We start from the raw sequence: 27,774 nt of genomic DNA, 5'->3' as shown, positions 1-27,774 counted from the left end.
TGCAGAGGCCTGGAGAGTGTGTGAGAGTGTGGCTGAAGGCAGGGACAGAGGCAGGATGAGTAAAATAAAAACCACTGAGGCAGCTGTTGTGACAATAGCAGCCCATGGAGAAGTTTCCTTCTCATAATTAGGTATTATGGTCCCATTTGGAGAATTAGACCACCTTACTCTGTGCTGACTGTCTAGCTGGTGGACAAATTCAATTACGTGTATTTTGGGTTTCAGTTTAAATCAGTTAAAGCACAGTGCTACAGTGCCAGCACATCCACCACAAAAATACATCTGTAAACTGTAAACACACAAAGAAGAAACAAATTTTGTTGCTCTTGCGTCTGAATTGAGCCAGAAACATCATTTTGTTGTTATTTTTCATCCTTTCGTCCATGATTGTTTCCCAAACCAAGCTGAAATAGAGAATGCAGATCACAGGTTTTTTGACTGTCCACTGATGTCCTCTGGCAGCTTTCTGGCTTGTGTGCAGCTCTCTGTAAGTTTAAAATGAGCAACATAAGTAACTCCAGCTCACCCTTTGTTTTATGATCCTTTCATACCAGTATGATATAACTGGACTTGATGAGGAAAAACGGTCTATAAATGACAAATAAGCCTTTATAAAGAAATATAATGCTGCTCAATACTAACTTTGTCTTTGATAAAGTGGTCTTAGACCAGCTGCATGCCATGTATCCTGGTTGTTGTAGGATTTCCCCCTTTAGAGCGATAAGGGAATCTACAGCCTTTTTCTCAGTTTTATCTAGTCATAGGGCACCAATTTTGAAAATAATTGCACATTTCTACTACATACTGTAGATGACCTAGTTTTATAAATCATCATATTTACAGCAGTGAAATTCCTCTTTAAGTACTCCTCATTAACCATCTTGCTCTTACATCTTTACATATCCCATATTTATGCTTTTTTTTTCTTTTTTAATATTTTAATGCATTATGTAAAGCACCTTGAATTCCCCTTGTATATAAAATGTGATATGCAAATAAATTTGTCTAGTCTCACTATACAGGATCCAGGATCCAGGATCAGGTTTGGTGCCTGAGTACAAAGGCACACAGCAACATTGGCAATCTGGCAGAGGACAATAATAAGTGGGCAGGTATATTTACACAATGGAGTGATAATGAAGTGATCAGGAAAATTAATAGCATGTGTGCTGGCAGATGACAATCAGGTGATGACTGTTGCAGGTACAGGGTGATTGGAGAGGTGACTGGGAAATATGGGAAAGTCCGGTGTCATCTGGTGGTCAGATGATGAAAAGCAGGGAATGGTGAGTTCCATGGACATGCAGGGGACTGTGCATGTAAGGATGTAGCTGAGGGCAGCATGGGAAAAATAAGTACCATAGAGACAGCTGTTGTGATAATAGCAGTCTATGGAGAAAGTGTGAGGTGTATTAGATCCATTGAAAGTTTATCTAAAGCCCTCGACTCATGCAGACTGCAAACAGCAGTAACATATGTGCTATTCTTGAAAGTTCAATCCAGCATTGTTGGCTGGTTTAGAAAAGCCCTTTAAAAGGAGAAGGCTGGTCAAATTCTGTACTTTTCTTATGACTCCAGTGTGTCAGAGAATAAAGTACTGCTTAAAGGCCTTGAAGCAGTTTCAGCCATAATTCAGCATAATATGGGAATAAAAATAAATTGCCTGAGGCTTGGAAACATGCAAAAATGCTGCCTACAACTGCAGCAACATTCGAATAACATGAATTTGGTTTAGGCTACACAACATAATGTGATTCTGCACACCTGACATTTGGCATTAATTTGAGTAGTATTTGCAACTTGACTGGACTTTTCATGGGGCACCAATTTCAAAAATAATTGTACATTTCTACTACATAGGTGACCTAGTTTAAAGAAATCATGAAATTTGCAGCGGGGAAATTCCTCTTTAAAGTCCCCTTCCACTAAAAAATGTGTTTTTCTTGTTCCATCAGTTTGATATTTGTGCGTCACTGTGCAGAATGTCTCTCTTGCATCTGAATTGAGCCAGAAACAGCATTTCGTTGTAGTTTTTCACCCCTTCGTCCATGATTGTTTCCCAAACATCCACTGATGTCCTCTGACAGCTTTCTGGCTTGTGTGCAGCTCTCTGTAAGTTTGCAATGAGCCACATAAGTAACTCCAGTGCGCCATTTGTTTTATGATCCTTTCATACCAGTATGATATAACCAGACTTGATGACGAAAAACGTTCTATAAATGACAATAAGCCTTTATAAAGAAATATAATGCTGCTTAATACTAACTTTGTCTTTGATAACTGGCTGGTCTGCTGGAAAACGTATTCACCACCTGCGTTCTATAAACACACCATAAATGGCGTTGGACGGGCCGCATGCCATGCATCCTGGTTGTTGTAGGATTTCCCCCTTTAGATAAACTTTTAAATACAATTTTGCATAGATTGAGGACTGGATGTTGTCCAGATTTGGGGGGATCTTCTAATAGCCAGTATGAACAGGAGGAATGAATGTAGCAAGCAAAACCTGTTTCAGTGTTCATATGGGCACCTGACTGTTGTTTTGAAGGCAAACTTGAAAATTGTGAACCTATCCTTTAACACAATTATTTGTGACACCGAATTAAAGAGGAAATCTGTGCTGATTGATTGCTGAATGTAAAGAAGGCAGGTCTTATCTAATATGGGCCTGTCAGAAGCCAGACACAGGGGCAACATCAGTGCAAGAACACTGGTGTGATGCTGGGTTGAAACTCTTTGTCAAGACTGCAAAGGACAATGAATAATAACCCTCATCCCTGAAGTATCTCTGTCCACTCTGTTTATATGTTAACCTGAATGAACTGTAGCTGTCAGTGTATGGTTGGTGAAAGACCAGAGATACGGGCCCAGTGTTGTGTCAAAGACTGTTTCTCGATATTAGTTTCCTCTTGTCTTAACCTGAACCCAAACTTATCTCTAACCCCAACTAGACATCCTCTGAGACGTTTAAAGATCCCCATCAGACATTTATAAAGACATATAAAAATACTCTGCTTGGAACAATAATGTATGTTTGATATTAAATTTCCACCAAAAAAAGTATAATTACTACATTAAAATCCTTAAAATGGCATCTCCATCATTATCATTCCATAATCTATAAATATGCAAATGTTGTTCATTTCAAAAGTTTAACTTTTGGACACAAGATGTCTCCTACTTCACTGTAAAGTCCATTCTCAGTGTATGTGCACTGGACGCCTCAAGTTGCCACATCACACTTGTGTAAGTTACATACTGGAGCACAATTGGCTCCAAACTCAGCCCAGTTGGCAGAATAAAATATTGACATTGTACATTTCTGTGAACCATGGATACGTTGAATCTCTATGTTTCAATACGTATCATTTCAACATTTCAACAATATGTAGCATAGAAAAAGTGACATGGTGCCCCCGGACTTTCCCATCTTTCCCAGTCACCTCTCCAATCACCCTGTACCTGCAACAGTCATCACCTGGTTGTCATCTGCCAGCACACATGCTATTAATTTTCCTGATCACTTCATTATTACTCCATTGTGTAAATATACCTGCCCACTTATTATTGTCCTCTGTCAGATTGCCAATCTTGCTGTGTGCCTTTGCACTCAGGCACCAAACCTGATCCTGGATCCTGGATCCTGTATAGCGAGACTAGTTTTTTTTTCATATCACATTTTATACACAAGGGGAATTCAAGGTGCTTTACATAATGCATTAAAATATTTAAAAAGAAAAACAGCATAAATACAGGCTATGTAAAGATGTAAGAGCAAGATGGTTAATGAGGAGTACTTAAAGAGGAATTTCACTGCTGTAAATATGATGATTTATAAAACTAGGTCACCTACAGTATGTAGTAGAAATGTGCAATTATTTTCAAAATTGGTGCCCTATGACTAGATAAAACTGAGAAAAAGGCTGTAGATTCCCTTATCGCTCTAAAGGGGGAAATCCTACAACAACCAGGATACATGGCATGCAGCTGGTCTAAGACCACTGACGGTATGTTTATAGAACGCAGGTGGTGAATACGTTTCCTAGCAGAGCAGCCAGTTATCAAAGTTAGTATTGAGCAGCATTATATTTTTTAAAAAGGCTTATTTGTCATTTACAGAACGTTTTTCGTCATCAAGTCCAGTTATATCATACTGGTATGCAAGGATCATCAAACAAATGGTGCACTGGAGTTACTTATGTGGCTCATTACAAACCTACAGAGAGCTGCGCACAAACCAGAAAGCTGCCAGAGGACATCAGTGGACAGTCAAAAAACCTTTGATCTGCATTCTCTATTTCAGCTTGGTTTGGGAAACAATCATGGACGAAGGGGTGAAAAACTACAACGAAATGCTGTTTCTGGCTCAATTCAGATGCAAGAGAGACATTCTGCATAGTGACGCACAAATATCCAACTGATGGAACAAGAAAAACACATTTTTGAGTGGAAGGGGACTTTCACTGCTGCAAATATCACGATTTCTTTAAACAACGTCATCTATGTAGTAGAAATGTACAAGTATTTTTGAAATTGGTGCCCCATGAAAAGTCCAGTCAAGTTGCAACTACTACTCAAATTCATGCCAAATGTCAGGTGTGCAGAATTACATTATTTTGTGTAGCCTAAACCAAATTCATGTTATTTGAATGTTGCTGCAGTTGTAGGCAGTGTTTTTGCATGTTTCCAAGCCTCAGGCAATTCATTTTTATTCCCATATTATGCTGAATTACGCTGAAACTGCTTCAAGGCCGTTAAGCAGTACTTTATTCTCTGACACACTGGAGTCATAAGAAAAGTACAGAATTTGACCAGCCTTCTCCTTTTAAAGGACTTTTCTAAACCAGCAAACAATGCTGGATTGACCCTTCAAGAATAGCACTGCTGTTTGCAGTCTGCATGAGTCGAGGGCTTTAGATAAACTTTCAATGGATCTAATACACACTTTCTCCATAGACTGCTATTATCACAACAGCTGTCTCTGGGGTATTTATTTTTCCCGTCCTGCCTTCAGCTACACCCTTACATGCACAGTCCCCTGCATGTCCATGGAACTCACCATTCCCTGCCATTCATCACCTGTCCATTAATTACCTGACCTCCAGATGACCCTGTACTTTCCCATCTTTCCCAGTCACCTCTCCAATCACCCTGTACCTGCAACAGTCATCACCTGTTTGTCATCTGCCAGCACACATGCTATTAATTTTCCTGATCACTTCATTATCACTCCATTGTGTAAATATACCTGCCCACTTATTATTGTCCTCTGTCAGATTGCCAATATTGCTGTGTGCCTTTGCACTCAGGCACCAAACCTGATCCTGGATCCTGTATGGTGAGACTAGGCAAGTTTATTTGCATATCACATTTTATACACAAGGGGAATTCAAGGAGCTTCACAGAATGCATTAAAATATAAAAAAAAGAAAAAAAAGCACAAATACGGGATATGTAAAGATGTAAGAGCAAGATGGTTAATGAGGAGTACATGGAAGGAGTACTTCCCTTATCACTCTAAAGGGGGAAATCCTACAACAACCAGGATACATGGCACGCAGCCCATTCAAGGCCACTGATGGTGTGTTTATAGAACGCAGGTGGTGAATACGTATCCTGGCAGAGCAGCCAGTTATCAAAGACAAAGTTAGTATTAAGCAGCATTATATTTCTTTATAAAGGCTTATTTGTCATTTATAGACCGTTTTTCCTCATCAAGTCCAGTTATATCACCCTGGTATGAAAGGATCATAAAACAAATGGTGCACTGGAGTTACTTATGTGGCTCATTTCAAACTGCACACAAACCAGAAAGCTGCCAGAGAACATCAGTGGACAGTCAAAAAACCTTTCAGTCTGCATTCTCTTCTTCTTTCAGCTTGGTTTGGGAAACAATAATGGACGAAAAGGTGAAAAATTACAACGAAATGATGCCTCTGGCTCAATTCAGATGCAAGAACAACATCATTTGTTTCTTCTTTGTGTGTTTACAGTTTGCAAAATACACATAATTGAATTTGTCCACCAGCTAGACAGTCAGCATAGAGTAAGGTGGTCTAATTCTCCAAATGGGACCATAATACCTAATTATGAGAAGGAAACTTCTCCATGGGCTGCTATTGTCACAACAGCTGCCTCAGTGGTTTTTATTTTTCCCATCCTGCCTCTGTCCCTGCCTTCAGCCACACTCTCACACACTCTCCAGGCCTCTGCATTTTCATGCAACTCTCCATTTACACCTTTCCCAGTCAACTGGCTCCAACACCCACCTGCCCACCTGTGTCTCCTGCTTATCCTGCTGTTTGCAGTCTACATGAGTCAAGGGCTTTGGCCAAACTTTAATTTATTTAACACACTTCACACTTTCTCCATGGTCTGCTATATTGTGTCATATGTTGTCCTGTGCCCTGTTTTTCAGGCTGTATGTTTTAATGAACACACTACAATTTGATGCAGTATTCAATGTTTAATATTGACATATAAAACGTCAAACAAAATTAATGGAACCACAGGTGTCATCTTTTAATTTACAACACCATCCACAGTTGCCGATCCCTGCCCCACTTAATAGGTGAAATTAATCTTATCTAAACATAAGACTGTTGTATATCAGCAATAAACAGCACATGCCCCAATAAGATGTGAACATAAATATCCCTGTGGGGTCCACATCGAATCATATTCATCAGCACAGCGCAGAGAGCGGCTTCTCATCTTCCTCTGAGCTCATTTTGCATGTCAAGGTATGCGGCAGTTTGGAGGGTTATTTCATTTTTATGTGTATTGTTGGTTACATATAATTACTTAACCATTAGTCATCATTTCATTTTTATGCACTTTGAATATCCAGGTTCTGGAACAAAGCATGAGATTGTTGGTCAGGGATAAACTTCATGAAGATGACAATGTACATTTCTTCAGTGTAATTCTATTATTGACTCTGTAATCTGTCTCAACCAGAACAATGGCGCACGGTTCAGTTCTGCTGTTGTTGCTCCTCCTGGGGACGTGCTCGGCTTCTGCCCATCGTAAGTATGATCTGGCTATGTCTGTGATATAAAATTCTGCTGCCCTAAAATGGATAATTAGTAAATAATGAAGAGATGGTGGAGTGATATTGAAAGATTAATGTGATGTTGGATGTGTTTAGATTTGATTCCAAATGTTGTTAATAACAGTGGGATCTCTGGTCTAAAGCTTCAATTACAAACTAAACAAAAGTCTAGAAGTGATAATGTAGGGTCACCACACCTCACAAGTTTTTTTTCAGAGAGAAGTGGTTATGTTCATGTCACTTATGGATGTTTAGTTTTATGTTGAATACAAATCAAACAGAATATGTTTTATTTAGTTATTTGTGTAAAGCAGTGAAAGGTGACAAACCTTATGGCCAACAGTGATTTTTTTCTAAATTAATGCATATGCTATGGAAAGAAAGTAACTATTAAGCAGCTTATTGACTGATACATTTATTTAAGCTTAAAGTTGCTATAATCAATATTTTTAACAATGTGACAATATGACAGAGGTTGCTTGTTGCGACTCTGCAGCTCCCCTCAGTTTAATGGAGCTGTATAGCAAATTTTAGCTCATTTTTCAGCTGTCCAGCTGCAACTTTACTCTTTTGGTTCACTGTCAGCGCTCACAGCAGCAGGCAGCTGTTTTCAGAGAAAAAGCTCTAAAACCTCACTGTAGACTACCTGCTCAGCACCAAACGACAAAAAGACACAGTTAGCAACTAGCTGGTGAACATAGTAGAGCATTTAGCAGCTAAAGAGCCTGATATAACAGAGCTAATTGAGTGAATATTGGCCTTACACCAGGTGGACAGAAACAAGACTCCAAATGAATGATAATGTAGCTCTGTACCTGCTGGATGTGGAAAAAAGCAACTGTTTGTAAACAAGTTTTCCATTTCAACTTAAAGATGATGATAAGTCATTGTTGTGTTCACAACTTGTTACTGCTGCCTGCAAGATTTTATTTTTCGTCACAACGATTGCGAGGTAAACAGCATAATTACAAAGTCAATCTGGACCAAAATGGTGGACCAAATGTCCCTATGACCACGCTGCTGACGTGGCTGAAGACAAGGCATTCCAATCACACTAACGCAGACCACATGATGGACACACAGAGTTTCTCGGGTGTGATGTAAATTCCTCCACAGGGATAACCAACATTAAGCAAAGAAAGAAAAAAATGTGTGTTTCTTTCACAGAAAATTTGGCCTTACGTGGCAAAGCAACTCAGTCACGCCGCGTCCAGGGAGCTCCTTACTATGCTTATGGGGCTGCTGACAACGCCATTGATGGAAACCGTGACGGTGATTTCACATCCGGTTCATGCAGCCACACTGATCAACAGACCGACGCCTGGTGGAGGGTGGACCTGCTGGACTCTTATGTGATCACCTCTGTCGTCGTCACCAACAGAGTAGACTGCTGTGTAGACAGGATCAATGGGGCAGAGATTCACATCGGCAACGTCAAAGACAATATTACTGCAAACCAAGTGTAAGTGAACACACAGTAATTAGTCATTAGATACAGGACTTCTCCCTGGAAAGTGTTAAGCAGACATTGTAAACACCACAGATCCTGATGTAACCCGTCTACCCTCTATATATGTAGATGGCACCCTGAGTACTTTATCCCAATTAACTTTGATATGGTGACTCTGATTAACATAATGTTATTTATATTGGTTCACTCTTGAAACCTTATACCTCCCAGATATAACTAAATATTGTGAGACTACAATATAGCAAATAATTGAGTGTACTAGCCCTTTAACACAGCATCCAAGCACTGCAGTCTAATGTATGTATATGTCCTTTAACCTCTGAAATAATAAACACACCCGGACACCGTTTTAAAATTAAAAGAAGTAATTTCTAATAAATCTCCCACCGTACTTGTGAAACAATTTTCTGCCATCAGCTGTTTGTTGTTTAGAGGGATAACATGATGCTTAGTAATGCAGGCAGCAGAAATTCTAAGACAAGTGAACTATATTTAATTTATAATAAAAAAAGATTAATAATCTTTTAAAAGTAATTGAACGACTGAAGTTTTGTTAATACATAACATTAAAGTACTTAAGTTATAAAATGTATTCATGCATTTTATAACTCTGTTTCCTCTCTCTCTTTTAGGGTTGGTGTAATTCCTAGTATCCCAGCAGGAGTGTCTTATACAGTAAATGTTACAGAAAATGTGGAGGGACGTTATGTGACTGTGGTTTTACCTGGTCCAAAAAGGATGCTCACACTCTGTGAAGTGGAAGTCTACGGGTACCGTGCCCCAACTGGTGAGAATTGAATGTGTGGCTGAAGACACACAAATTTAATTTGCTAGGTGATGCTGGCGCCTCATTTTCTTTACAGCTGTAGTCACAGCAGAATTTGAACAGCATTCATTTAAATGAAGAAAATGAGCGAAATGCATTTACTTCCTGCTGCAAATAGATCTCTGCTTTGCAAGGTGGTATCAATTTGAACTGAGGCCCCATTTACACCTGGCTGAGATCTGATCACAATGCAAGCCCAGCCACCTCCGAATATTATCTGGCCAAATCAATCACATTACAGTCACAATGTATTCTGAGTGCATGGACACCTGCATTAACATGCGTTTTTCTTTACCCAGATAACATCCAGATACAGATCACATGTTAATGCCAGGTGTAAACGGGGTATAAATGTGTCTTAACTCGAACATGCAGTTAAAACATTTACACCTGGTATTAAAATGCCATCTGTATCTGGATAAGGAAAACTATGGGCTCAAATTAGGGTCATAAGTATTGTCGCTGTCTATCACCGTATCTGAATGTGTGAAAACATTTTGTATGACTACATTCAAATGTGTAAATGTGTAAAAACATCTTGATCAAATGAATTCAAATGTTTGAATGTGTAAAATATATCTGAACAAATAGATTTAAATTTTGAAGCTGTAAGGAGATCTGTAGCTGTGCATGACATTTTGTGAGCAAATGAAAAAGATTTGCACAAATAATTTCCAATGTCTGAGTGCATAAAAAAGATATGCACAAAGGTTTTCTGTTACAAAAAAAATTTACAGTTACACATCAGGTTTGCAGCTTGTGGGTGAAAAAAGTTCAGACAGAACTCAATTGTATGTGTGAATCCCAAGTTTACATCTAGGAGTGAAATCTCCGAGTACAAATCAAACCTACGAGTACAAATACTTTTGTCCCACATTTGACGCTTCCTCTTGAATAGCCAGTGGGGATGCTCTGAAACACTGTTGGCATGTCCACTGAGGGCGCTGAAAGCACTCCCCCAACTGAACAGCTTCTGAGCCTCTGAACTTATAAACATGAATACCAAACTCCCTTATAAAAATACACAATTTAAAATTGGCCTTGTTTGTTGGTGTAAAACAAGCATCATGGATGATATTTTAAAAATAAAGTAACGCTAGGAGCCACTGTTTATTTCGGCACCTATTTTGTAGGTAAATGTGGACTTATTACAGTAAAAATGTAACTTAAATGACTAGTTAACATGTGATCCATCACAAATCATTATGTTAAATTGTAATTTTTTTTAGTGGAGTTCGATGTCAACATTACTCCCTTCTCTGCTGAAAAGTTTTATAAATTTTAATCAGCGACAATTAGGATTCACGGGTAATCCGCTGTTACTGGTGAACGATTTTTGTCAACAGTAGCACTGAGGGAATGATTTCAAACCCAGCTGAAGCGTCAGTTGTCGGGTAGAGTCAGAAAGCAGTGCTGGCCACCGCCTCCAGCTTCAGCTTCAGCACTGGCTGTTCAGATGGGACGCCCCCAGGCAGAGGGAGAGCATTTGCTGGACAGCAATTCACCAAAAAGCATGCCGTGAGAGGCTTTTACTCCAAGGGTTACAGTCAAAATGAAGCTACAAAGGACTCTTCAGCAGAGAAGTGAATAATGTTAACACCAAACTCCATTGAACTCCAAATACAAAACTTTGATTTGTAACTGCAAACCTTTGTGCAAATCTTATTTATACAATCATACATTGGAAATTATTTGTGCAAAATTTCATTTGTTCAAAAAATATCATGCATAGCTCCAGATCTTGAATTCATTTGATCAAAACGTTTTTACACATTCACACATTTGATTGTATTCATACAATATGGTTTCACACATTCAGATATGTATATGACACACAGCTACAATATTTACAATATATATTTTGATTCCATCGAAAAATGCTAAAGCAAAATGCATTGTCATTGGAATGCAATTGGATTGGTAAGATAACATTTGGAGGTTGTCAGGCTCGCATTGTGATTGGATCTCAGCCAGGTGTAAATGTAATCTGTACATTATGAACAGTTATTTAGAAAAGAATGGCGTCTGTTCGTGGCCACAGTTACCTGGGATGCAGATGTTTGTTGACAAGTCTGCCAGACAAGCCTAGTTAATTTGCATATTGAAATCCGATCACAATGTGGGCACAACTGAGAGAATGACAACACGTTTTATACCAGGTATAAATGCAAAAACCCACAAATTGAATGTCATTATTCAGATAATGCATCCAGATTCAGAACACCAGTTAATACCAGGTGTAAATGGGACCATGGTGACACTCAGCAGTACCTGGTCTGCTGGTTTATTTAGAAAAACAATGAACATCTTTTAAATTAGTCTTTAGTTTCTTAAATGTTACTGGGATTCTGGGTAGTTGCCGAAAAATCTTTTGCAAATGTGTTGAATATCAAATAGGAAAAATAAACACTTTAGATTCTGATACACAACATAAAATCTGGCACATTTTCTACTGCCAACTGCTGGTGCATCCTTCAATTTTTGCAAGAATCTGCACAACTATACATAAACTCTCAATATTTCACTGCAGTTTCCCACTACTGGAAAGGACAACAATGTGAAAATAGTTATGACTTTTAGATTCAAGACATCCGCAAATTGGAGTCACTTTGTTCTGCAGATAGCAAGGAAAACTATGTATCAGTGCTGATGTTTGCAAATGTGTCCTTTCCTACAGGAGAGAACCTGGCACTCCAAGGAACAGCCACACAGTCATCACTGTTTACACATCTTGGCAATGCATATCATGCTATTGATGGGAATCGTGCCAGCAACTGGAACAGGGCCTCTTGCTCTAGCACTATCGATGAATACCGTCCTTGGTGGCGTCTGGACCTGCACAATACCTATAAAGTGTTTACTGTTACGATAACCAACAGAGATACACACCCATTACGACTCAATGGAGCTGAGATCCGCATTGGAGATTCTCTTGCAAGCAATGGCAACAACAATCCCAGGTAGTTTAAAGTTTGTCATTAATGGATATTCGTCATTAAGTTTGTTAGCAGTAACTTATATTTGTAAGAAAGAATAAGTTAAGAAAGTAATTTCTTTTTCTCCTAGGTGTGCTGTGATCTCACGCATCCCTGCAGGTTCTACCCAATCGTTCCAGTGTAACGGGATGGACGGTCGCTATGTTAACATAGTCATTCCTCGAAGAAAGGAGCTCCTGTCCCTGTGTGAGGTGGAGGTGTATGGCTCTCGACAGGATTAGATCTGACAAGGTTCAAAATGTATTACAATGACAATTTACATAGCCCGTATTTAGCTGATGCTTTTTTTTTTTTTTTTTATTCTGGTTAAAATCATAGTTTAAGCTTTACTTATGACATTGACATCATTAGAGACAACATATGGTTAGATCACATTAAAGTTGAATTAATGAATGTTTGACCACTTGGGGGCAGAATAATTCCAAAACAACCTGACAAACACAGACCTGACAACATCATCTAGCTGAATAAAATTGTTGCAGCTAATATGTTAGCAAACAGTTGCACATTTACACATCCTGTCAACAAAGAACAACATTAGCATTTGGAGTCATGTATCTGCCGACAGGATGAATGTGAATCCAATATTCAGTCTCTTTTTAGCTCTAGTTTGGTGTCCATGACTCCTTAGAAAAATATCTGTTCTATAGCTACTAGATACTATATGAAGAGCTGAATTTGTCAATTTTTGTCAATGAATTCCTGTTCAACCTTCTACCCAATAAGAAACGTACATCTATCCTAAAGTGACTACATATGTGTTTTCCTTATGCCTTTGTCCTCTTTGATTCTGATGTAGACACAGTAGTGTTGAAATATTAGTCTGCTTGCATTATTAAAGGCTGCATATCAATCAGTGTGCTCCTGTCTTTTCTCTCTGAAGTGTGCTGTGGGTTTATCAGAGCCTTTTGAGTAGTGAGACTAAACCATACAAATGTGTAAAACCAAAACAAGAAGCAAAAGAGGCTAAAAGGCTCTGTTGGTGATAACTATGTGTTTGTCACTACGAGTGACACTTTTCACATTACGCATAATAATGTAATTCAGTGTATTATAAATATCAACATTGGAGCTGGCTGTACAGACTACAGAGTTGTAGGTAGAAGGTGAGGTGTGGAGTATTTTGACAAGATATGATGCACTTTTTTGTCCTTGTGGGCAACTTTGTTCTGGACAGGGAACTGCAGTTTCACACCTGATTGTCATCTGCCAGCACACCTGCCCCTCATTCCGATGGTCAGTCAGTTGTGTATATATATACCTGCCCACTTACCTTTGTCTCTGGCCAGATCATCAATGTTGTTTCAAGCCTTTTCGTTTAGCAACCTGAACCTGTTCCTATACATAAATATACCTGTGTGGTCCACATCAAATCATATTCATCAGCACAGCACAGACAGTGGCTGCTAATCTTTCTCTGAGTTTATTTTGCATGTCAAGGTATGTAATTATAATTATATGATTTTAGTAGTTTCTGCCTCTTCTGCCAGGTGTGCTGTGATCACAAACATCCCAGCAAGTGCTGTTGTTGAGTTCAAGTGTAACGGGACAGATAGTCGCTACGTTAACACAGTCAGCCCTGGAAGATAGGAGTACCCTGTGTGAGGTGGTGGTGTATGGCTCTAGAGTAAAAGTTTAAAATGTACTTCAATGCAGATACTGTTATATGTACTCCAACTAATCAGAACTATAGATTAAGTTTCAATTTGATTGTCAGCCCTGTGCTTTTAGATAGACAAGAGCACTGCATCATTTACTCATTTTAATGAAACCTGTGGGAACAGAATTCAGGGTTGTTCCTTCATTTTAGAGTAAGTTTGGTTCACTAGCCAATCATTGTCTGTGGGCACCCTATCAAGGCAGGTAGTTGTTTTCTTAGTTTAGTTCATGCATTTGTCCCTAGTTTATGGCTTATGTAATGATTTCATATATATAATATTGTTTTCCTAGTTGATTTTGTTTATTTGTTTGGTTTTTTAAATTTTTTTTCGTTGTGCAAGTACAGGGCTTTTTTATGTCCTGCAATGAATATTGTTTGGTTTAGTTTATTGTGTTTATTCTGTTCCTAAGTTGCTGGTTAGGTGTTAAACCATCTGACCAACTGATATCGTTTTGGAGATGTGTTTCTTTACTTTAGTTTAGTTTGTTTGTTCATTCTTTTCTTTTTCCTTTTTTTTCTTGCTTCATTACACCACTGGCAGGACGCCCTTTTCTACAGCTGTTGATAACCAGTGTTAAGCATTTCAACATGAGGGCAAAAGTATGGTGTTTTTGTTTGTTTGTTTGTTTGGTTGAATATATTACTGATTTTGTATTCCTTTTTTATTTTTCAGAAGCTGAGCACCCATGGTGGTGGAGTTGGTGTGTGTAGGTGGTGGTTCCTCCTTTCCTGTGCTGTGTTCAACTGAGCATCCCTGGGTTTGACCCTTCACCATTTTTTGTGTGCCTGGATGTGTGTGCACGTGTGATTTGGGGTGACTCTCTTCTGGATACCTCTCGTACCTCCCCTCCACTAGTAAGCCTCAGCGCTGAATAATTCCCCTGCCCCTCTTTTAATACCTGTGTGCATGGTATGCTTTATAATTCTTTTTTTTTTTTTTACACATTTTTGCAACTGTTAAAATAAAGAATTATTGATGGCTGGAACCACGTCTCTCGCTGTTGTAACGGGTATAGGTTGGACCCAATAGCAGCACAAATGACACGGGTATAAACTTTGCAGTCTATTTCACACGATGTCAGGGCAATATTAGCACGGTCAGAGAAACACAGTTTTTGAACCCCGATCTTCCACTCCCACAGCAGACAAAGACCAGGGAACAGGCAGGCAGAACTCAGAGTCAGGGACAGAAGGCTGGTGGGTTTACCGGGGCAGAGACGAGGGGCGATGGTCGAAGACAAGCTGATCAGAAACCGGGAAGGCAGTCCAGTGAAGATAGCAAGATGACTGAGCATAGTAGCGTAGACAATCTGACAAGGAGGGAGTGGGCCGAGGCAGCTTATATACTGGCTGATTGCAGATGATGAGCAGGTGGGAGCGCCAGGTGAAGGTGGTTGAATTAACGAGGGGTGTGGCAGAGCAGAGAGTGAGACTGAATGATTGGATGATTGGATGATTCCCACAGCAACAGGTGAGGGGGAGAGCAGACTCTGACAGCTGTCTTAGTGATTGCCTTTTTGGGTTATTGGTACTGGTCTGGGGTAACATTTGTCCCTGGGTAAAAACCCCAGGGTGGTGTAGTTGGATTCTTTTGATTACACTGGTTAGTGTTTAACATCCTATTCTCTTGCCACACTATATCGCTGAGTTATTGGAGTGCAGCTTCAGATCGTCACTTCTGGCTGTTTCTAATTCACAACTCAAGACTGAAGGGCACCGGGCTTTTGCAATCAGGGCCCCTCAGCTCTGGAACTTCCTGCCTGAAGATTCGAGGCTGGCAGAATCAGTGCCATCTTTCAAATGTTTTTAAGTGTTGTATAAATAAAGTTTGTTATTTCTGACCTTGTAATTGTACTGCCATTGCCTGCTACTGCATCATATATCATCTTTGCTGAAATAAAATGAAATCTTTAAGAGCCTGACATGTTGGTCTGGATCATAAAGCACTTTATATTAAACTTTTAAGCTCACAATTTTTTCAAGTCTGTCTTAAGACAACAGTCAGGTACCCAAATGAACATTTGTATCTGTTTTTCTTGCTGTTATCATCCCTCCTGTTCATACTGACCATTAAGAGATCCCCTCCAAATGTGTTTACAAAGTAGGTGATGGGGAACAAAATCTTTATTTGAAGCTATTATGAGGCTTCAGCCATCCAAATTAGTCAAAACAATTCAATATCTTTCAAAGTTACTATAAAACTACTATAAAAATTATTATATCTTTATTACGCTATATTTCCTCTTTCTGTTCCAAGAGTAATAAAATAACAACATAAAGTAACAACCTTTTCTAAATGACTGTAACTATGGAAGAAACTTTCCCTCATCAGATGAATGTGAAAACACATATTGTGACACACAGTGAAGAGCAAAAATCCAACTGATGAAACAAGAAAAACACATTTTTGATTGGAGGGGGACTTTAAAGAGGAATTCCACTGCTGTTATGTAATGTGATGAATTCATAAAACTAAGTCACCTATGTAGTAGAAATGTACAATTATTTTTGAAATTGGTGCCCTATGAAAAGTCCAGTCAGGTTGCAACTACTACTCAAATTCATGCCAAATGTCAGGTGTGCAGAATCACATTACTTTGTGTAGCCTAAACCAAATCCATGTTATTTGAATGTTGCTGCAGTTGTAGGCAGTGTTTTTGCATGTTTCCAAGCCTCAGGCAATTTATTTTTATTCCCAGATTACGCTGAATTATGGCTGAAACTGCTACTAGGCCTTTAAGCAGTACTTTATTCTCTGACACACTGGGGTCTAAACCAGCAAACAATACTGGATTGAACCTTCAAGAATAGCACATATGTTACTGCTGTTTGCAGTCTGCATGAGTTGAGGGCTTTAGATAAACTTTCAGTGGATCTAATACACACTGTCTCCATAGACTGCTGTTATCACAACAGCTGTCTCTGTGGTATTTATTTTTCCCATCCTGCCTTCAGCCACACTCTCACTTCCCCAGTCTCCTGCACTTCCATTGAACTCTCCCTTCGCTGCCATTAATTACCTGACCTCCAGATGACCCCAGACTTTCCCATCTTTCCCAGTCACCTCTCCAATCACCCTGTACCTGCAACAGTCATCACCTGATTGTCATCTGCCAGCACACATGCTCTTTTTTTCCTGATCATTTCATTATTACTCCATTGTGTAAATATACCTGCCCTCTTATTATTGTCCTCTGACAGATTGCCAATGTTGCTGTGTTCCTTTGCATTCAGCCACCAATCCTGATCCTAGATCCTGGATCCTGTGTAGTGAGACTAGGCAAGTTTATTTTCATATCACATTTTATACACAAGGGGAATTCAAGGTGCTTTACACAATGTATTAAAATATTAAAAAAGAAAAACAGCATAAATACAGGATATGTAAAGATTTAAGAGCAAGATGGTTAATGAGGAGTACTTAAAGAGGAATTTCACTGCTGTAAATATGATGATTTATAAAACTAGGTCATCTACAGTATGTAATAGAAATGTGCAATTATTTTCAAAATTGGCGCCCTATGACTAGATAAAACTGAGAAATAGGCTGTAGATTACCTTATTCCTCTAAAGGGGGAAATCCTACAACAACCACATCTAAGGCCACTGATGGTGTGTTTATAGAACGCAGGTGGCTAATACGTTTCCTGGCAGAACAGCCAGTTATCAAAGACAAAGTTAGTATTAAGCAGCATTATATTTCTTTATAAAGGCTTACTGTCACTTACAAAAGTCCGGTTATATCATACTGGTATGAAAACATCATAAAACAAAATGTGCACTGGAGTTACTTATGCAGCTCATTTCAAGCTTACAGAGAGCTGCACACAAGCCAGAAAGCCGCCAGAGGACATCAGTGGACAGTCAAAAAACCTTTGAGTCTGCATTCTCTATTTCAGCATGGTTTGGGAAACAATCATGGATGAAAATTTGTTTCTTCTTTGTGTGTTTACATTTTGCAGCTGTATTTTCATGGTGGATGTGATGGCAATTTAGCAAAGTGTTTTAGTGATTTCAAGTGAAACCAAAAATACACATAAGTGAATTTGTCCACCAGCTAGACACAATTTTTCCTGTTTCATAGAATATTACAGTCAGCATAAAACAAGGTGGTCTAATTCTCTAAATGGGACCGAATACCTAATAAGGGGAAGGAAACTTCATGGGCTGCTACTGTCACAACAGCGGTGTCAGTGGTTTTTATTTTGTCCATCCTGCCTCTGTCCCTGCCTTCAGCCACACTCTCACACACTCTCCAGGCCTCTGCATTTCCATGCAACTCTCCATTTACACCTTTCCCAGTCACCTGGTTCCAACACCCACCTGCGAACCTGTGTCTCCTGCTTATGCTGGAGACACAGCTTATGCTGGCCAAGCTTTAATTTACTTAATACACCTCACACTTTCTCCATGTGGTTGCTATATTGTGTTATATATTGTCCTGTGCCCTGTTTTTATGGCTGCATGTTTTTATGAACACACTACAACAGCTTCACTAGATTGCATTGAATATGTGGTATTCGAATGCTGAACTGAAATTCTTACACTCCCTACAGAGTAGGTTCAACCTGAGTGGCTAGCAGCTAGCAGCTAGGAGCAATCTCACACTATAAACACTGTAAACACCTACAATGTTAGTTATCAATAACTCAGGATTTGGGTTACCAATTTCTTTAGCTAAAATTGATTTGAAAAATAAAATCTCACCACACTGCACTTGTTTGTAAGTACAGCTAGATATCTGCTCTTGTGGCAGACTAGTTGTGTTGAATATAAGGCTTTTGGATAGTCTAAAAGTTTTAAATTCCAAAATTTTGGTACTGGCCAAAATTGTTCTGAAATTAATATTGCACAGTTAGGAATAATTGCCAATAATACTCTGCCTCACACGGGGCACCATTTTGTTGGGCCTTGGCTACTAATAATTAATTATTATCAAAGATAATTATTAATTATTAATTATTAATTAAGCAGAGGAGAGGAGACAAAGTAGCCATAAATGACAGAAAAACACAGTAGAGACTCTCACACTGAGCTGAAATGAAACAAGTGCGCATAAATTAGGTAAATAGCATAAATAAACAGTCTCTGCTGTGTTTTGCTGTCATTCATGGTCGCGCTGGATCCTGACCACTCCACTCATGTTTCAGGGAGGGCTCCAGTGTGTGTGTGCTGCACACACAGCGGAGCAGAGGACAATGAACCAGGTGAAGTACTCAAGTTGATGACAACTACACTCATTGCACTGTAAGTTCAATAGAAGCTTTATGAGTAAAAAGCCAATAAGTGTAATTATTAATGTAATCCGTAAAGTAATTTAATGACTGAAGTTTTTTTTAATACATAACATTAAAGTACTTTAGTTATGAAATGCATTCATGCATTTTATAATTCTGTTTCCTCTCTCTCTTTTAGGGTTGCTGTAATTCCTAGTATCCCAGCAGGCAGGTCTTATACAGTAACTGTTACAAAACACGTGGAGGGACGTTATGTGGCTGTGGTTTTACCTGGTTCAGGAAGGGTCCTCACACTCTGTGAAGTGGAAGTCTACGGGTACCGTGCCCCAACTGGTGAGAATTGAATATGTGGCTGAAGCCACACAAATTTAATTTGCTAGGTGATGGTGGCGCTTCATTTTCTTTACAGCTGTGGTCACAGCAGAATTTGAACAGCATTCATTTAAATGAAGAAAACGAGCGAAATGCATTTACTTCCTGCTGCAAATAGATCTCTGCTTTGCAAGGTGGTATCAATTTGAACTGAGGCCCCATTTACACCTGGTGTTAACATGTGTTCTGAATCTTGATACATTTTCTGGATAATGAAATCCAATCAATCAGTCTGTGCATTTACATCTGGTTGCAAAGTTTCTAGGCAGAGCTGGCAGACTTGTCAGCAAACATATTGCGTCCCAGGTCAAGGAAACTGCTGCCACAAATGGACGTCATTCACTTTTTTGCGAGGGACTTCTAGTTACAGCTACTTGTAGCTTTTACAGAGCTCGCTTTAGCTGGCAGGAAGAGCGAGGTGACCTTTCAACTTAATGGGATGATTTTTTTCTTGTGGTCACCCTGTACAGATAGGGATTACATTTACACCTGGCTGAGATCTGATCACAATGCGAGCCCGACCACCTCCAAATGTTATCTGGCCAATCTGATCACATTATGATCAGAATGCATTCTGAGTGCATTGACATTTCTTATCCAGATAACATATTCAGATACAGATCACATGTTAATGCCAGGTGTAAATGGGGTATAAATGTGTCTTAACTTGAGCATGGAATTAAAACATTTACACCTGGTATTAAAATGCCATCTGTATCTGGATAAGGAAAACTATGGGCTCAAATTAGGGTCATAAGTCCATATGTGTGAAAACATTTTGTATGACTACATTCAAATGTGTGAATGTGTAAAAACATCTTGATCAAATGAATTCAAATGTTACAACGTGTAAAAAATATCTGAACAAAATACATTTAAATTTTGAAGCTGTAAGGAGATCTGTAGCTGTGCATGACATTTTGTGAACAAATGAAAAAGATTTGCACAAATAATTTCCAATGTGTGAGTGCATAAAAAAGATTTGCAATTGGATTGGTAAGATAACATTTGGAGGTTGTAAGGCTCGCATTGTGATTGGATCTCAGCCAGGTGTAAATGTAATCTGTACATTATGAACAGTTATTTAGAAAAGAATGGCGTCTGTTCGTGGCCACAGTTACCTGGGATGCAGATGTTTGTTGACAAGTCTGCCAGACAGGCCTAGCTAATTTGCATATTGAAATCTGATAGCAATGCGGGCACAACAGAGAAAATGAGAACACATTTTATACCAGGTGTAAATGCAAAAAGCCATGAATTGAATGTCATTATTCAGATAATGCATCCAGATTCAGAACACCAGTTAATACCAGGTGTAAATGGGACCATGGTGACACTCAGCAGTACCTGGTCAGCTGGTTTATTTAGAAAAACAATGAACATCTTTTAAATTAGTCTTTAGTTTCTTAAATGTCACTGGGATTCTGCTGTAGTTGCCGAAAAATCTTTGCAAATACTTTGGATTCTGATACACAACATGAAATCTGGCACATCTTCAACTGCTGGTGCATCCTTCAAATTTTGCAACAAGCATTTGCCCAACTATACATAAACTCTCCATATTCCACTTCAGTTTCCCACTACTGGAAAGGACAACAATGTGCAAATAGTTGTGACTTTTAGGTTCAAGACATTCACAAATTGGAGCCACTTTGTTCTACAGATAGCAAGGAAAACTACGTATCAGTGCTGATGTTTGCAAATGTGCTCTTTCCTACAGGAGAGAACCTGGCGGTCCAAGGAAAAGCCTCACAGTCATCATTGTATTCATATCTTGGCAATGCATATTATGCTATAGATGGGAATCGTGCCAGCAACTGGGACAAGGCCTCTTGCTCTTGCACTAGCCATGAATCCAGTCCCTGGTGGCGACTGGACCTGCAGAAAACCCATAAAGTGTTTTCTGTTAAGATAACCAACAGAGATGCACATGCACAACGACTCAATGGAGCTGAGATCCGCATTGGAGATTCTCTTGCAAACAACGGCAACAACAATCCCAGGTAGTTTAAAGCCCATTATTGAAATACTACTATGACTGAAAGTTGGTCATTTATGGATATTCGTCATTAGGTTATTTAGCATTAACTTATATTTATATTAACCTCTAAAACCAAATATGAGTATCCATGTAAAAGTAATTTCTTTTTCCCCTAGGTGTGCTGTGATCTCACACATCTCTGAAGGTTTTACCCAAACATTCCAGTGTAACGGGATGGATGGTCACTACATTAACATAGTCATTCCTGGAAGAAAAGAGTACCTTACCCTGTGTGAGGTGGAGGTGTATGGCTCTAGACTGGATTAGATCTGACGAGGTTCAAAATGACAATTTACATAGCTAGTATTTAGCTGATGCGCTTTTATAGATTCTGGTTGCAATCATAGCTTAAGCTTTACTTATGACATTGACATCATTAGAGACAACATACAGTCAGATCACATTAAAGCTGCATTAATAAATGTTTGACCACTAGGGGGCAGAATAATTCCAAAATAAACTGACAAACACAGCCCTGACAACATCATCTAGCTGAATACAATTGTTGTGGCTAATATGTTAGCAAACAGTTGCATTCATTTGGAGTCATGTATCTACCTGCAGGATGAATGTGAATCCAATATCCAGTCTCTTTTTAGCTCTAGTTTGGTGTCCATGACTCCTGACAAAAAATATCTGTTCTATAGCTTCTAGATACTAGATGAAGAGCTGAATTTGTCATACTTCTTCTAATTCATGATATTATGTCTGCTGCAAAACATGAATCTTTTGCTCTTGATTTCACACAATTCTTGTTCGGCATCTGGACATTATCCAATATGTTTGAATTCCTGTTCAACCTTCTACCCAGTAACAAATGTACACTTATCCTGAGTTGACTACATATGTGTGTTTGCCTTATGCCTTTGTCCTCTTTCATTCTGATGTAGACACAGTGTTGAAACATTAGTCTGCTTGCATTATTAAAGGCTGCATATCAATGAGTGTGGTCGTGTCTTTTCTCTCTTAAGTGTACTATGGGTTTATCAGAGCCTTTTGAGTAGTGAGACTAAGCCATACAAATGTGTAAAACCAAAACAATAAGCAAAAGAGGCTAATAGGCTCTGTTGGTGATAATTATGTTTGTCACTACGAGTGACAGTTTTCACATTACACGTAATAATGTAATTCAGTGTAGTGTAAATATCAGTATTGGAGCTTTGAGAATAGATGTAACAAAATATTGTGGAGGGAGCTTCATCTCTGTCCTTTCTAGACTTTTCTAGCTACACAGAGATGTGCAATCTAGCTCGTTGAAGCAGAGCTACTCAGAAAAAGAAGTAATCTCAGAGGTCAAACTTGGAGCCGCTGTATCTTGTATAGCACAAGTGACAGCAGAACACCAGAGTTTTGCCAAATATAACTGGCAGAGACTTTTTGTCCAATCATTCACAGCCTTTCCATTTATATCAATATTAATAATCATATGGCCCATGATCTGAATAAGGTATAACACCAACTGTAATACCATAATATTCATAGTTACAGGTGCAAGTAAATTGTAGAGAATTTGATGTGTTTGTGTGTTTTCAGATCATAAAAAGGGAAGTAGCAGAACACTGGGATGTTGACACACCAAAAGATTCAAGTGATACTAGCAAAAAACAAAGAAGTTCAAGAGAATGTCAACATTGTGCAAAGTAAAAATTTGCCACTAAGCATTTTCTGAATGTTTGATTACTGTTGTTTTTATACGATTTTTAGTCTTTGCCTGCACCTGTCTGATATTTTGGGGACATCTCAGGGGTGCACTGTAATTTAAGTGTCAAGGATGCAACATGATTGGACACTGTTGACATGAATATGAACTGATTTCTGATGATTGGTTGGATATGGTTCAACTGATGTAGAGGTGAAGAAAAAGACGCATATAAATAGCACAGCAGTGTGTTGTTTTACAGGATTTGACTTCTTTTTAGTTGAATCATCAGACTCCAGGAAGAAAGCGCTCTCTGTGTCCGGGTCTCCAGGTAACACCTTTCATTTCTTTCTGCATCAGATCATCTTAGTAGACCAAGTTCTAAGTATCCAGGCTCTCTTGACTCACTTTTCACTGCCTGAGAATAATACTTTACAAAACATTTTACAGCGTCATTGATGGAAACCGTGACTCCACTTTCACGGCCGGTTCATACACCCATACTGATGAACAGACTGACCCCTGGTGGAGAGTGGACCTGCTGGACTCCTACATCGTCACCTCCATCACCATCACCAACAGAGGAGACTGCTGTGAACACAGGATCAACGGGCTGCAGATCTGTCCTACAGGAATTGCTCGGCTGGCGCATATGCCAAAAAAAGTTTCTAGCTTCCGGGTTTGCTTCCGTGTTGTGCAACCCACTGAATATGCACAGTAGTGTTTCCCCAAATGGCCCCGCCTGCGAGTTCCCGCTAGCCCATAGACTTTACATTGTGATGATGTCACAGATTTTTAAATCTCTTTTGTTGGCTTGAGGAAAGTTTTACAAATGTAAAACCTCCATGGATCAAAAGTTCATAACAGAAAGAGTCATAATTGACATTGTATGCAGTTCGAGGTGTCCTGTCAACAGTTTTACAGATGTCTCTTTTACAATGGTGGTCTATGGGGAAAATGCTTTTTGGGCTGCAGGGACAAGTTGAGGGCCATAAAACCAATACAATGAACTGAAAGATGCTAAAAAACTCCATAGAGCTGAGGGGAAATGCAGTTGGGTGATAATTGTCTGTGGGTTAATCACATTATAAATGGTAATTTCATTAATTGTTAATATAACAAGACTAAGAGTCTGCAGCAACACTAGGGGCTTCCTGAGCCTAAAACTCAAATTGAATGGATAAAATGTAATTTTGTCAAGTTGTTAACATAGGAATCTCCCCAATCTTTCCTATCCATCAGCATTAGCACAGTGGTTTTTTGAGGTAAATGCTAACATCTCTATGCTGCTATATATATATATATATATATATGTGTGTGTGTATATATATATATATATATATATATACACACACACACACACACACACACACACACACACACTCTATATATCTATATATATAGATATATTGGATAGTTGCTTGTAATTACTTTCAAATAATGTTAAATAAAATATAAAGTAATGATTATTAAAATCAAATTTTGTAAGCCATTTTCACATGATCCTATTTTTTGTACAGTATAAAACCAATATTTACCAGGAATTTACTGTAAATAGGTGAGATAATCACATACAATTAAAGCCTAAAACTCTCAAGATGCCATTAATGGGAATTAAAGGAGGGTAATTTGAGTATAATTTTACATAACTTTTTTGTGTTTTACATCAAGAAATCTGTGCTTTGATGTGACATTCTTAAGGATAAATTGGATAATTCTATGAATTTACAAAAGAATACTGTATAAAACAAGCCTTTATTTAAATTAGGTAATTTTAAGGTATTTCTTCAATGTTTTTCTTTTTTTGTGCAGATTTATACATTTGTTTAACGTTCTAGCAATATTTTATAATGAATTTTTATTTTTATTTTACAACAGTTGGACTGTAAAAATGCAGATAATGTCTACAGTAAATATCTGTATTCTCTGTAGAATTAGGATTTTTTGTAGGATTTTTTACTGTTATTTGACACTAACTGTTTGGCAACTTTTGCTGCCAGATTTTCTACCGTTTTTTTTTTTTTACCATTTATTTATTTATTTTACATTTTTTTACATTAAATTTAAAGTTTTGCAGTAAAAAAACAGACAGTTGCCTTAAATTTATATTCAGTAATGGGATGTGTATTTTTTGTATTTTTTACATAGGATTCAATGTAATTTAACATTCAAGACCCTTAAGTAATTGAATAATCCTGATAAAAAAAAACTATAATATTCCATTATTTTAATTTTTTGGTTTAATTTTTAATTACAGCCTTTATTTTATGGTGAATATTTTTAATAAAAATAATTTACTGTGTATTTCTTTTTTTTACAGTGTGTGGATGTCATTGTTGCTGAAATAAAAAAAAATCATTGAAACAGCCTTCTGTGTTGTCCTTTTGATTTCATCATTATTGGTCTGACTGATGACTAGATTTTTTACAGTTAAAGTGTAATCTACCACAATTGAGTGATACATTTTGTTGTAGGCTACTTTAATTAATTAATTTGGTTATGACTGTAAATTTAACAGATATATATAACTTTTTTTTTAAAGGCCTGTGCTAGCTCTTCCACTGGTGAGCTAACCTGCTGGCATGTTTACTGCTGGTTAGACTACTAGATTTACTACTAGATTTATTTATTCAAACGTGTAATTTAACATATTTTGAAGGGCGCTTACTACAAGATTTTATTTCTTGTTTCTTAATTTCTTGTTTGTTTCTTTCATCACTTTTACATTTGAACATTTTTTCATAATGTCCTGCTTTGTCAAAGCTAAATATACATGGAAATAGCCTCCAGGAAATAGCCATAGCTCGCAGTCTAAAGTCTGACACTGACAAAAGCTCTCTCCTTATTTTGCCTGTTTAGTATGATACATGTGCATGGGAGTTGACCTCATGATGTGATATCATTGGATAGTGTCTGAGATGGATGTGATCTTTATTAATGATCTACTGTATTGGGGAGATTTTATACAAAGAGCTTAGTTTTTGATCAACAGATGTGGTTAAAGGGCTAGTGGGAAAACTGATCTCTGTCCAACAATTAAGAAGTTCCCAGCTTCTAAAGCCTGTATCAGCTAACCAGGAATCAGGGTAAGCATTTGATTTCTCATTTCTCTCATTTTATTTATTTCATCAATCCATCTCGTTGTATCCTGTTTTACTGACCTGGGCCAATGATTATCAGACTTAGTAGAATTAAATGGAAAAACGTCCTAAAGAGCAAACTTTGAAGTACAAAATGTGTTCGCTAAAAGTGAATAATACATGTCTCACTCCACAACAGCAAAGTGTAGGAGTAACCTGTAATGCTGTGTTCACACCAAACAAAAAGTGGTTGTTCACTGGGGAGCAATTGGGAAGGTAGGGAGATGCAGGCATGGTTAACATGGGTAAACATAACTATTACTCTTTTATTTTAGTACAGTCATTCAGCCAATTTTAAAGAAAATACTCTCTGCTATCATTTTGCACTATGGTAGCATTTTTCGACAAGGTAACATAAATCATCAGAATACCAGTCATGCTGATCTCACGCACACGCTTGTCCTCTGCTAGAGTTGAATTGTCTAGCACTTTTTTCCATGCGACCTGTGGTAGAGTTAACCTTGGAGACAAAACACAAACTGAGAGGCAAGTTTTCAGAAAAGTGTAAAGTCTTTATTGAATTGACAACATGCAAAGATGAGTTATTCTGCGCAGAGCAACTAACATTGTCAGGCAATACAATCTGATTTATACTTTAGAATGATATGATGTGAACACACCTCAGATCCTCTCATTGGTCTTTTCTTATTTATCCTAGTAACTCCCCTAAAATATCACTGGTTAAAATATTCACTGTAGCTAGAAACAGAAGGTACCGGCCGTGTCTGTGGGAGTGTGTCTGTGTTTTTTTGTTCAGTTCAGCCTCTGACTGAACTCAACTCACCAGGAACTCTGGTTCTTTTTTATTTCCCTCCAGTCTCTCTCCTTTGCCCTGTCCATCCTGTATGTTCATCAGGTACATTCATGAAACGCTGCGATATGTGCAAATTTTTTGCTCAAGTTGAAACATTTTCAACTCGCTCGGACACAAATTTGCATCTTTGCATTGACTTTGTATTGCATTTGGTGCTCATAAATAACACATGATGGCCAACAAATCCCTGCTAGTTTTATTCTTGCCATTTGCATAGTTGTGTAACTTTAAGACGTGTTTGAACACAATAGAAAACAACAATTGCAAATAGTAGGCTATTTGAATATACAGATAACTGATTATTCATCATGACCAATGGTACATTGTATAGTCATCTGTGAAAAAGTATTGACATCCTTTACTTTAGTAGAAGTAGCAATATCACAAAAAAATAAATACCTTAAGATTTCAGTCCTGTTTGATTTGGCGACACCTGTGGTTATCACTGTAGCAGCAAGTGCGGTTTAACACTACAGCAAACACTCTTCGGTCAGCTACTTTGTCAGAAATACTACAGTGGAGCA

At 38.2% G+C, this 27,774-nt stretch overlaps 2 protein-coding genes across 2 annotated transcripts in view; both read left to right on the top strand.

Annotated features, from left to right (window-relative positions):
• The window catches only part of LOC122986720 (fucolectin-7-like), a 65,365-nt gene that overhangs the window by 23,105 nt on the left and 14,486 nt on the right, over positions 1 to 27,774 (top strand). The window lies entirely within an intron of this gene.
• Positions 6,942 to 13,203, top strand: LOC122986723 (fucolectin-7-like). Its single transcript, XM_044358043.1, has 5 exons — positions 6,942 to 7,028; positions 8,222 to 8,516; positions 9,158 to 9,312; positions 12,029 to 12,311; positions 12,418 to 13,203. The coding sequence occupies exons 1-5, from the start codon at positions 6,965 to 6,967 to the stop codon at positions 12,566 to 12,568; spliced, it is 948 nt and encodes a 315-aa protein (XP_044213978.1). The 5' UTR covers positions 6,942 to 6,964; the 3' UTR covers positions 12,569 to 13,203.

Source organism: Thunnus albacares, chromosome 8 (genome assembly GCF_914725855.1).
Source record: "Thunnus albacares chromosome 8, fThuAlb1.1, whole genome shotgun sequence".
Lineage (NCBI taxonomy): Eukaryota > Metazoa > Chordata > Actinopteri > Scombriformes > Scombridae > Thunnus > Thunnus albacares.
This window is presented reverse-complemented; position numbering and strand designations above follow the sequence as displayed.

Bases quoted from the DNA above. Each gene is read 5' to 3' on its own strand.
- LOC122986723 (XM_044358043.1), top strand. From the start codon at position 6,965: ATGGCGCACGGTTCAGTTCTGCTGTTGTTGCTCCTCCTGGGGACGTGC. The intron at 8,517-9,157 runs GTAAGTGAACAC...TCTCTCTTTTAG, and splicing joins AATATTACTGCAAACCAAGT to GGTTGGTGTAATTCCTAGTA. The intron at 12,312-12,417 runs GTAGTTTAAAGT...TTTTTCTCCTAG, and splicing joins AATGGCAACAACAATCCCAG to GTGTGCTGTGATCTCACGCA.